We start from the raw sequence: 12,895 nt of genomic DNA on the forward strand, positions 1-12,895 counted from the left end.
ACATCATAAAAAGATCCAATACCATCAATATAACCAGACACAACTTTCACTTCATTTTTCAAAAGCCAGAGCATAGAGGTGGGTCTTAAGAAAATACTTAAAAACAGGTAGTGAGGCCGCCTGTCTAATGTGTTAGGGTAAAACATTCCACAGTTTAGGAGCCGCTACTGCAAAAGCACAATCCCCTTTTAGCTTGTACTTTGTTTTGGGCACACTTAGGAGCAGTTTATCGGCTGACCTGAGAGAACGGGTGGGTCTATAGGGATGTAACAGCTCAGAGATGTACAGGGTCGGGCTAGGCCATTTAGGCCTTTCAAAGCAAATAAAATAATTTTAAAATGGATCCTGTGATATCCTGTCTGTGCTACACAGCTCCCATCATACCACATGGACATTAGCCCAGCAAACCTCATCTTTAAGACAAAGCATTAGTCAGGCTTGACAAGTATGATATGGTTAATATTAGGCGTGCCAATTGAGTGTTAAGGTCTACCAATGCAGTTAGTTGGATAAAACAAGTTCATTACTAAACAATTATTGTACTGTACTTGTGATATGATTTCTAGCCATGCACTTTAGCAGTTACACATGCCACCCAGAATTATTGTGTTGGCCAGCAGCACCACTGAAATGTTACAAATATGATGATGATGGATTGTAGTAATGATGTTAAAATAATTTAGCTCAGTTACACTCACACCGAGATGAAGACAGAGCAACAGGTAAACAGACGGACAGTCAGACAGGTAGACAGGTAGACAGGTAAACAGGTAAACAGGTAAACAGACCTGGCAGTCAGACAGGCATACGTTTTTGGATCATAAATCTGCCACTCTTCCCATCTACAGTAGTTCTACACATAGGTAGTTTGCACCAATTGCTAGTTTGAGCAACATAGTTCCATTGTAGCACAACTTACTTCTCTGCTTTTATGTATCCTATCAAATTATTGCCCCCAAAATACCCAGGAAGGGCATATTCAAATCTACAGTTTAAATGTGCCCTTCAGCCTTCTTTTTTTATCTCTGTTGCAATCACTGACTTTTCTCTCTCTGACCCATATCCTCTATTTCCTCCATCATGTTTGTCATTGAATCATATGGTCTCTGAACTTTGACTTCCATCTGGAGTAATTAATATCCACCTAGAGCAAATCTCTAACTGAGCACATTGCAAATGCCAGCCAGCCTTAGCCACGTAACAGATGAGTGGGTATTACACAGGGAACATTAAGCCTCTTTCAGGTATGAGAGCTGTTCATGTTCAAATTAGTGGGAGACAGTGCTGTGCTGCTAACAGACAGTTCCCACACCACATCTCACAACCAATACAGGACTACAGTCAATACAGCCCTGGCCTACATACAGTACAACACAATATCCCTCACACCAAAAGCCCAGACCATGCCCGGATTGGCTATGAATTAGACATGGAGATATCAAGAAACAGATACATGTAAAGGGTGAGTTTCCTGCATACCCATGTCGTTCTATTGATGTGTTCCACATGATGAAAGTCAGATGGTGATAAAGTAAGTAAAAATATGTTCATCAGTGTAGAAATGGGAGGAGAGGGTTCCAGATCAATCCCTCCAGCTACACCGACAGTGATATATTCTATGATCTTGCGCAGCCAGCATTTGATTTATTTTCATGTTTAATTTCACTTAATTCAAAAACATACAATATTGGTCAACTGGACACTTTTGTAACATTTCTCCATTAACTCCTGCACAAACTACAAAATCAGTGCTTTTTGAGCACATACAGTGTGATTAATCAATATGACAGTTGATGTAAAATACAAAACATATGAAGAGCCTCATTTACTTCCCAGAATGATATTTCTTCATCAACATTTCAATCAGTGTTTCACTACAGGAGGAAACACAGTGTGCTGATTCACTTCTTGAATAAACTGTTGATTCCATCACCACGATATCCCCAAGTGGAAACTGCAGTCAGCTTTAAATATAACATATATACGCCCATACAATGAACCACCCTTTAACCCCTAATGTGTATGTGCAGGTGTGTACACGCACACAAACACCTGCAGAACTAACACACACCTGCGCACACGCACATGTCAAGGTTAGACTATTGTACTCAAGTGCCCAACACAGCAAGGGAAAAGGGAATTGAGTAAAGAGTGTTTTAATGAGGAAATGGATACCAGAATACCATGGCATAGGAAGAGAAGCAGAGGGTGGTGTTGTTTGTCAAAAAGATCAAAGAAACCCTCAGGAAATATACAGATATTACACCTCAAACCAGTCCAACGTTCAATAGCACAGTGTGGTACGAATGGTGAAGACAGCAAGACACATAACGTAACATTCCTGATGGGTAGCACACACCTCATGGAATAAAGGATGTGTTCTATTAACGTACAGTATGCCACAGAAAGTTGTCATTTGTACTCATAGATTCATGTGCACTCTGTAGATTTAGTTTGAAAACTAAACAGATGGCAAAAAACTAAATTAACATTAGGGGGCATTCTGATTAAATTAAATCCAGAATTTGTGTCTGCTGATGCATGCAATCCCTTTTAGGTTATGCTTAGTAAAGGATCATAAAGACAGTGCTTTGTCAAATGTGTTATATGTTTCAGACAAATTAGTTGTCAAGGTGAAAATATGTTATTGTGGTATTACAGTAAGTAAGTCTAACTAAAACAGATGATTGCCTTCTACTCTTCATAAACATCACTAAAAGGTCATTACGGGAACTGTTCTGTTGTCACCAGGAAGTTTAGTGACATGGGTCCAAGGTGTATACATGAAGCTTTACCAGGTCTGGATTGACATTTATACATTTATAGATTAGTGGTTTATCCTAGTGAGCCATAAAGAGAGCATTCCTTCAATCAGAGTCCTCAACCAGAATAACCTCATAACTGGATCTGGGGGACATGTCTGATTGCAGGGATCAGACATGTTTTTCATGGATCATTTCCCTTCAAAGGTAATGTTTAAGGTGCCGTGGTGATTGCACTTTGCAGTCCACCTGTGTTCAATATTCAAACATGTTGGCCGTGCCTCAGTTCACATACTAAGTGTATAGATTACATGAGATTATGTTGTGTTTGTGTCCTGGTATTGCTGCTGACGGACTGTGGTGGCTGTCAAATGCAGAAACCAAAGGCTTTCATTCAGAGCTCACACAAAATATGTTTTTCATCTTATTTTACTCAACCATTGAATAGCACGACTCAGCAGAATAAATAAATAGAAGGAAAACAAGCAACAAAAACTGTTTTACAACAAATACAGACCAAACATGGGATTGGACAGATCTGTCGTCCTGTCATATATGTATTCTGAAGTGAACTGTCAGCATTCCTATGATCTCTCAACAGTTTTCACATCAATAAAATGGAAATAGCACCATTATTCTTCTAATCAGTGGTGTCTACAGCACATCCAGTCATAGCATAGAGCAGATGAGCTTCCTTTCCATCAAAGAGCAACAATCTGATTGAAGTGGAGCTCTCATAAAGTCAAGGTTCTTATTTTGTAAATCATCCAATGTTTGTAGAAGCAAAGGCATCTCTCATCACCGAACAGATTCCTAATCTACTTTTGAAAACATGATTGCTGACACCATCAGAAATAGGCATGTGCTTTACATGTTCTTTGTATTAGATGCAGTTTTAGTTTCACCACAGTTCCACAGAGAGGTGATAAAGAGCCAGAGGGCTGTTCTGTTACTGTGACCCAACTGCTGACTTCACCTCAAAATCACTGCCACCAACTCTGATATCTATTGCAACTGTATATACCAGGTACTAAATATAAATAAAGATGCATTAACTGAAAATAAGTATACATCAAGTAAAACATTTATAATGAGTAAATGTCAACAATGAATGTCAACAATGAAATTTATTTTAAGAAACTAATTAAGTTTAAATGGGAAGTAATATTTGTGAAGCTTGTAAAATCAATCAGAAATGGCAATTCGTATGTGTATTGATGTATCATAATGAGATATTCTACTCATGTCCAATATCAGATGACATTCAATGTCTCACTGCGCAGGAGAGTTATTTCAAATTGATTGAGAGTGAATCATGAGTCAGGTGGTGGAGTCAGGATGTGCTTGGATCTTAGAGACAAATTAAACCCAAGCACGTGATATAACCAATCTAATGATTAGTGCTTGGTGAAGCAAAGGACCAGAGTTATTGATGAAATTAATCTGTTAACCTGTATAATGCAAACCATTTTGCCAACCTAAACATTTGACAATTAAATTATTGATGGTCTCAAATAATCAAAATTACAGTATCACAAGATTTCATTATATTTTGTTGAATATTTTAATTAATAATGTCTACTTGCGTCTTATACAAATACATGTAATCAATATAAAAATGTCATGCCAAAGGATTTTTTTTTAAAATCATTCCGAGTCTCATAAACGATGTAAAATGTGAGTTGACCAATTTTCACATACTGAAATAGTTCCAGCGAAATAAGGATACAAACTCTCCTATCTCCTGGCCGCAGCTACAGGGCCACACCAAGTCTCAAGGTATTATGTGAATGATTCAGATTTGTAATCAGGGGCAGTGACAGACGATTGAGATGATTCTTTGATTCTACTGTACATTGTCTTCTCAGACACAGTGCCTGTCCACAAGTTCTGCTGGTCTAGTCATGATAAGTCCTGGCACGTGTGTGGTAGACTGTACTCTACTGATGTATTGTTATAGCTCTTAGTCTTAAACTGGTAGCTCATGACTTAACCTGTGATAGAGCCCTCTCTAAAAAACATACCTTCAAAATGAAGATAATCTTTTTCACCGACTTACTATTAGAACTGAATGGCAATGGTAAGTCCCATGTAAATGTCGGGGGCTCAACATTTTACTTTAAACTCCAAGCTGCCCTCAGTAACTGTTGTTCTGAAGGTCACTTGCTGTGCCCAAATAACAATTGCATTGTAAAACAGTTGGTGGTCTTCCAAGGTACATACCAGGCGAACAACAGGCTGACACCAAAATAGCCATCTGGACAGGTCCTGCATGTCTTACGAGCCTTCTCATGCGGCGGCCATGAAATGGATTGCTGTTTCAGCCTGTCAATGACAATCACCTGATAGAATCTCCAGGGAGGGTGGTTTGCTATGCAGGGTTTGATCCATTTATAAACCAGAGTGACACACTCTGTTTCCATCTGTGTCTTCATGTCCCTTGACTGTGGCCACAGGGTTCTGACAAATGGGGTTTGCAGTAATAATGCTGTATCATACTGTAATGGCAACTTTGCGCTCATGCAGACACTGATCTGTGCACTTTCATGCTTAACCACAGTGTGTATCTTGGCTTATGTTACAAACAAATAGTTACCTGTCTAATAAAATGCTTTGATTCATTGGATCGGGTGTGGGGCTGTTTTCCTGGTACAGGAGCCTGGCTCCTCCCACGTTTGACAGCACCTACATCAACATTTCAACATTTAGTCATTTAGCAGACGCTCTTATCCAGAGCGACTTACAGTAAGTACAGGGACATTCCCCCCGAGGCAAGTAGGCTGAAGTGCCTTGCCCAAGGACACAACGTCATTTTGGCACAGTGGGGAATTGATTCGGTAACCTTCTGATTGCTAGCCCGACTCCCTCACCGCTCAGCCATATTACTCTCCCCTAGACATACAATTGGAAATAACATTGATTGGAGATGGCAGTGAGAAAAGCTATTGTGATACCTTAGGGTTAATTAGACGGTCTACTCGATTTGACGCAGTTAGACAATACGCTAAAGAATTCACAACAGATTACTACTGGTAGTTCTTTCGATAAAATCTCGGAACATCCTTCAATCCAGTGGTACCCTGAAAACCTTCCTGTACAAATGGTATGTAAGCTTTGCTTAACCATTATATGAGGGAGAAAGAAATTCCTCATCTCATTCAGTATTTATATTCACTTACCGTACCAGTTCTCACTTCTCATCACAGGAAATCTCTGCACTCATTCAGTATTTACTGGCCAAATGTTAAGACAGTTAAAAGACAATCCAGAAAGGAGGTCAAGTGGGAAAAGTTGTTTAGCTCAAGAGATGAATTTTAAGAAATCCAGATTTAGTACACAACCAATTTCATTGCCATATTTACATTTTAGTCATTTAGCGGACGCTCTCATCCAGAGCAATTTACAGTAATTCCCCCGAAGCAAGTAGGATGAAGTGCCTGGCCCAAGGACACAACGTCATTTGGCAGAGCCGGAATCAAACCGGCAACCTACTGATTAATAGCCCGATCCCTAACAGCTCAGCCATCTGACCCCCCCTATATTTAAATTTAATGCAAGTGATAATGCATAAGATACTGCCCCATAGGCAGTGTATTGAATAACTGTAAACAATTTGAACTGTAAACGATTCCACAGCACAAACTTTCTTAGCTGTGACAGCGTAACTGTCCTTATTAAACCATCTGTTTACAGATACTGTTTATCTTGTAATCCTAAATTTACATGTGGTTAGCTGTTTTTTTGTCAATGCAACCGGTGTTGACGGGGAGCCAACATGAGTCCTGTACTTTTACATAAACACTGTTTATCTACAGGGTCATCATCAGGTTTATGCTGCAGTCAATCATGGGTTTCTTTGTACTCCTAAGACTTTACCCTGATGTTATAACAACAAGCAAATTATGCACGATTAATAGTATGTACCTGTGGATTGCTCATGTGAACTGTTAGGGACCTTTGATTCACAGTGCTGTATACTTATCCAAGGAGCATCAACCTATTTGGATTCACATACACTTGGGTTACAGAGACAACAGTCTTGTAATGGACACAGCCAACTCATCTTTGTTCTTGTAGATCAGTACTGTAAACTGCCATGTATTTATGGTCCAAGATAAGAGCAATTATGATGCTTTCAACTGGGGTCTGGCACAGATAGACTATTTATATCTCCATTCCCCCGTTCTCTTAATATGCTACAAATCCTTGTAGATCTGACCATCTGTCGCATAAATAAATTGTAATCCATAGGGCTCATGCTTGCTTACATATCCTATTCATGAAAACAAATTGTCTCTAATTATACTTGATGTCATGTTCAATTAGAAATATAAAAACATATATATAATTGCAGTACGGTGTCTGTTTGAGGAATTGTGTATCCTGTTCTTTGTTGTTGATCTCATTCAACATCTGTGCTAAATCAACAGAGAGATCAAATAGGTGTCCTGAAGCAGAGCCATAATGGTTAAGATTGAAATAGCTGGATTCAAAGAAGGACCCGGGTGTAATTTTCGACCCAATTGAGTCCCCATGGCATCTTGATGATGTACACCCACAGCCCTCTGTCTTAAATAGAAGCACAAAGCATGGCCTTTTATAGTACTCCTCCTATTGTTGGCAGCCTGGAGGCTCTGGGAGGGGGTGGAGATGACACCTGGGCATAGAGAATAAAGGGCTCCATCCTCTCTAGGACTGCCCTACCCAGAGTGTGCCAGACCCCTCTGAAGTGTCATTCCTCCCCAGTATCTCCGGAAAGTACCCTCAAAATGGCACCCAAGAAGAAGGAAGAACCCGCCAAACCAGCAGCCCCCAAGGCCCCTGAGCCTGAGCCTGTCAAGATTCCAGAGTTTGATCCCAAAGAAATTCAGGTACAAATTCATATTGACAAGCCTAGACACTTGCACTTGCTATTGGTTGGGAGACTTTATTTGTTTGATTGGCCTGTGCATTACCATGGGATATGGGAAATGATACTGAATCATTTGGAGTTTAGGAACTGCGGAGATTACAAATCCATACTCAGATTACTTCCTTTACAGGCAAATACATCTCGATGTTTACTATCAAAACTTGATAACAGAAAGTGGATCCTTCCATTTAAATTTTAACCGGGTTAGATTCCCACCAAAAAATGTGAAATGATTTAGTATCCTCTTTCCTAATCTTGATATCAGGTTCTTACACTCGAAGGCATGAGGGACCTTGCTTAGAAAGGATTCTCAAAATGGTCTAGTCTGTCCCTGATAGTCACATCTGTGTTTGAAGAGCATCAGAGACACCATGTGACATGAGCTGGGCAATGCATGCAAATGGATTCCTGCAGCTCTACTGTGTTAAGAGGATTTATGCATGCTGTGATAACTGGAGAGTAGAATATAATTAAAAAACAGCCCCAACTAACCAACAGTTCATCACATTTGACTTGATGCATGACCTTGACACTCTCTTTAGTGTTTAGAGACATTAGCTGGCAGATTGGAAAGTTTGTGTTATGCTGAGTCTGACTCTTTTGAATGCATAAACATTTGCTAAGTTAAAGAAGCAGGTAAATGACAATGAGGAGAAGGTCACACAATATGATTTTCATCATGTCTATGAATGGCAGACCACCCACACAGCTCTGCCTGTTTTTGCAGAAAACATAAGGGGGCAGAAGAGGGGGGGAAAGAATAGAAAAATACATGACATTCTTACCAAGGCCATATATCTATAAATACTTAAAGAAAAAACATTTATTCTAAATTACTTTTGCACAGCTTCTCTCTAGGGCTGGGAATCAGCAGACCCAGACAGACAGTGATTAATGATCCCTTTTGTAATGAATCCAACTCAAACAGTACTATATCAAAACACCAGAAGGCTTTTGTTTAAGCGGGTGGTTTGTTCATCAATTCTTACTGTGCTTTCTCAAAAAAAGAAGTAGATAAGGATAGATATTTCTTAACTGTTTTATTTAGGATTATATTTGTCTCATTGACCTAATGCAGCTCAGTTCCCATTCAGGGTCCAACATTTTCACTTCAAGTTTTTGTTCGACTTTACCATTAGCCCAGTTTCCAGCAACAAGACTTACAGAATTGACTCTCATCTGTGATGTATAGACATTGTTGATGAAGCAGTTTGTCTTTTGGTGAAGTGTCACTGAATCATGTATGACATATGCCACCCCCTCTCCGCTGTAACAAAAACAACTTGTGGAGTCACATAAAACTGAACAACAGTTTGGTGGAGGGCACGTGTGATATGGAGTGTCTGACACAAGGTCATCCATAAACAGATGGAACAACCTTGGTCCGAATGCTTCGAATAAATAGAGAGTAATTTGAGCTTACGGAATCTCCTGAGTGTTTGCACATTTGATGAAGAAGAATTTGACATGTGGGAGGAGTGGCACAAGGAAGGTCGGGGGTCATGCTTAACAGTTGTTCTTCTGTTTTCAACGGTTATTGTCACCACCATTAAACAAAGCTGATTGGTGAACTGTTTAATTGCATGATTTTAATCATGCTTGAATACACCTGTTAACCCATCATTTTTGAATTGATAAAACAATGTTTTTTCTTTCCAGCTAGAGTTTACTCCTGAGCAGATTGAGGGTAAGATCAAGATGCCTTCACTGTTGTTGATATGTTTGTTTGTCTGAGTGCTCCAAAAAATGTAATATATCTGAGAAGACAGTTGAGTACTCTGGATTTATAGACTTGTATCTTTGGCTACTATTAACATTCAAGACATAGTTGGACACATACATACGCAAATAATGGTTTGTAAACAGGATTCTAAGTGCATCCATTAGAGGCAGCAGGGTGTTGTGTTACGGATAATAATAGTTGTCATTGAAGGACTGTACTCTTAAGTGAACCAATGCAAACTGCTGAAAAGCATCAAGAAAACAGATAATGGTTACACCCCCCCCCCCCCACACACACAGAGAAAGATAAGCAATGTCATAATGTTAGAATAGCAGAAATGGTGTACATTTTCAGATTCCCTATGAACCTTTGTTAGATCATGGGGATCATAGAGGAGTCAGGGGGCTGAGCGGGGGGCTTAGAGAATCAGGCTAGTAATCAGAAGTTTGCTTGTTCGATTCCTGGCTGTGCCAAAATGGCACTTCACCCTACTTGCCTCGGGGGAATGTCCCTGTACTTACAGTCGCTCTGGATAAGAGCGTCTGCTAAATGACTAAATGTATCATACTCAGAAGGCTTGGTTAAACACCTGATCTCCTGATCTCCTCTCTTCTCCACAGACTTCAAGGATGCCTTCCAGCTGTTTGACAGAACGCCAACAAATGAGATGAAAATCACGTATGGACAGTGTGGTGATTTGATCAGGGCTCTGGGTCAAAACCCCACCAACACTGAAGTAATGTACGTCCTTGGGAAACCCAAACCTGAGGGTAGGTCCCCCTTCTGTTGATTTATTTCTCTGAAGTCACCAACATCTGTATCTATGCTGGTGGATGGTTGAGCTGCATCAGTGGTGATCTTGGATTTTGTCCTACGCAGACATGCAGACCAAGATGCTGGACTTTGACCAATTCCTGCCAATGCACCAACACATCTGCAAGGCCAAGGACCGCGGGACATTCGAGGACTTTGTTGAGGGTCTGAGGGTGTTTGACAAGGAGGGTAACGGCACAGTCATGGGCGCTGAGCTCAGACACGTCCTGGCAACGCTGGGTAAGTCCTGTGTCTCTGTCTAACCTGAGGCTGAGGCCTTTATCATCGTAATCCTACTTAGTGATGCTATGCTGTGATCAGTTAAGCCTGCGGGTTTCTAAGACATAGTTCATGTTGTATTTTGGGAGTTCTGTCATATGGTAAACAGTCTTGCATTATTTTGGGTACAGGGGAGAAGATGAAGGAGGATGAGGTGGAGCAGCTTATGCAAAACCAGGAGGACGCCAACGGCTGCATAAACTATGAAGGTGAGCAAACAAATCTTTTTGTAATATATTAATACAAGCCATATTAGTTCTGGCAAAAAATTACAAATTGCACTTCTTTTTTCGATTCACTTGGATGCCAAGTTTTTTTTAGGCCTTCTCCCAGTTAAAGTACAGAATGGTCTCACTTATTGTCTTTTAATTTTTTTCAGCTCTCGTAAAATACATCATGGCATCTTAAAGAGGTATAAAACAATTTACAACTCAATATATTGTAATTTCGGTGACCAGATGTACACACCAATGATGTAAGTGTGGGAAGTGACCGGTGTGCTTGTCCTGTAACAGAAAAACAAGATGCCGGCATTTTGAAGACCGACTGCTCATTTGTTTGTGTAAACTCCAACCCATGTCTCTGTTGTCATGTGTCCCAGATTCCATAAATATAAAATAACTTTTCACTCTGCTTTTCCAGTTTCTCTGTCAAATTGCTTGTTGACACCAAAAATGTTGTGCAACACTACTGTCTATTTTGTGAAGATGGTAAATAAACTGAAGGATTCATATTCATAATTTTTTCTTTAGCTTATTTCTCTTTAAGTAGTTCAAAAACCACACAGACAACAGATTATGTTTTGTAAGACTTTACTAGAAGGAATATCAATGGATGACAGTAATCCAGGTGTGGTGGATGAGTCCAGGGATCTCAGCTGGGCCTCTCGAAGCTCAGCAGATCCCCCCTCAAGAAGCCTGCATAGCAGAAGAGGAGCCGAAGAGTGATACACAAGAATAGAAACATGCGAGTGACAAGAACAGCATGGTAGAATATTAACCTGTTGACTGGCCTTGGTTGTATGTTGTGATTAGCCAAAGGAATCAGGTGTGTAATTGATTTGACTGGCTGATACTCATCGGGGGTGTGGTCGGGGTGGCAGATGGGAGTTGTGGTGTGGTCTTCTCCTGAACCTCAGTCTCAGCTAACCCCATTGTATCACGTTTTTAATGTACTCTTAAACCACACTACCAGACCACCAGTATACTGCAGTGTGCTTTATGGCCTTTTAATTTACAAAACAACAGAGGGCGCTATAACCTAAACTATCATGAGAACACATTTCCTAATGAAGCTTTCAACTTTGTTGGACACAAGAGGGCAGTAAATGATTTAAGGACTTTTTTTTGTTGCATAATTTTGAATGCACATTATTAATAATAACTGGGCAAACAAAGAAGCTTCCATTATCAGAAAGGACATGATGTAAAGGATCCTATTCATATGGGAAGCATTACATAAACCCCTTCTTTTAACCCTCAATGAGATTACTCAGAGAAACAGATTGCTGACTTAAACTGATTGCTTTAAATGTCCTTTGTGTCCTTCATCTCCTCATTATAGGACTCAGCTGAGCCAGCATCAAACCAAGTAGTTCCTTCCACTCAACAGAGAAGATTGGTCGAGTCAGGGGAAAGGCGAATGGCCCACAAACCTTTGACTTGATCAAATAATTATAACTTTGAAATCAAAACAATAACTGTACCAAACAGTGAATGAGAAAGGTTTTTCCCATAGAGTGATTTTTTTTTTTTCAGCCCTCCATCTTTGTGGCTGTAAAACAACGATGGAGTCAGTACTGTATTTTAATTTCAGGGAGAGTAAGAGGGTTGTTCAGTTCATTTTAATTGCCAAGACATAGCAGGGAATACAATGTTACTGAACCCAATGGCCCAGAGGTCAAACCCAGATGACACATGATGCAGCCTGGCCTTTGTTTCAGCTGACATTTAGATTAATTTGTCCTGGATGTTTGATACACAATGACTGGTCTTTATTTAGCATCCTTGGACAGTTATTTTTCATGGTTCCGGTGTTTTGACTCTTTTTAGCGTGTGATGTCACTTTTTCCACTTTAAACAACTGCCACAGTTCCATGAAACCCAATTGTTGTGCAAAGGACACCTACTGTATAACAGCTAATACCGCCTGCATTCACCCAGAGCCAAAATAAAAAGGCGGACTGAAAATGAATCCTTTGCTGTTTTGACATGTTTTTATAGCGCCTGGGAAGATCCTGTTCCTGTTGACATTCTTTCTCATTAGTATATTGACTTTGGGTGACTTCCATGTGATGAGGTGTTACATGTGGTGTTGCGTCAATAACATTCTCTTTTACTCAGTACAGCTGGGGCTGTCTGTACACTTATCAAATTATCACTTATCTTACAGGTTTCCTAATGGAAC

The 12,895-nt window shown here is 40.0% G+C and overlaps 1 protein-coding gene across 2 annotated transcripts; it reads left to right on the forward strand.

Moving 5' to 3' along the window:
- The first annotated feature begins 7,444 nt into the window (after window positions 1–7,444).
- myl13 (myosin, light chain 13) lies at window positions 7,445–11,226 on the forward strand. Of its 2 annotated transcripts, XM_047028368.1 has the most exons (7): window positions 7,445–7,633; window positions 9,334–9,361; window positions 10,018–10,167; window positions 10,277–10,450; window positions 10,621–10,698; window positions 10,869–10,901; window positions 11,005–11,226. In XM_047028368.1, the coding sequence occupies exons 1-6, from the start codon at window positions 7,532–7,534 to the stop codon at window positions 10,895–10,897; spliced, it is 561 nt and encodes a 186-aa protein (XP_046884324.1). In that variant the 5' UTR covers window positions 7,445–7,531; the 3' UTR covers window positions 10,898–10,901; window positions 11,005–11,226. The 2 variants fall into 2 exon arrangements, with proteins under 2 accessions (XP_046884324.1, XP_046884322.1); XM_047028366.1 differs by having other exon boundaries at window positions 7,446–7,633; window positions 10,869–11,226.
- Window positions 11,227–12,895: the final 1,669 nt, after the last annotated feature.

The sequence above is a fragment of the Hypomesus transpacificus genome, chromosome 10, assembly GCF_021917145.1.
Source record: "Hypomesus transpacificus isolate Combined female chromosome 10, fHypTra1, whole genome shotgun sequence".
NCBI classification, from domain to species: Eukaryota; Metazoa; Chordata; class Actinopteri; order Osmeriformes; family Osmeridae; genus Hypomesus; species Hypomesus transpacificus.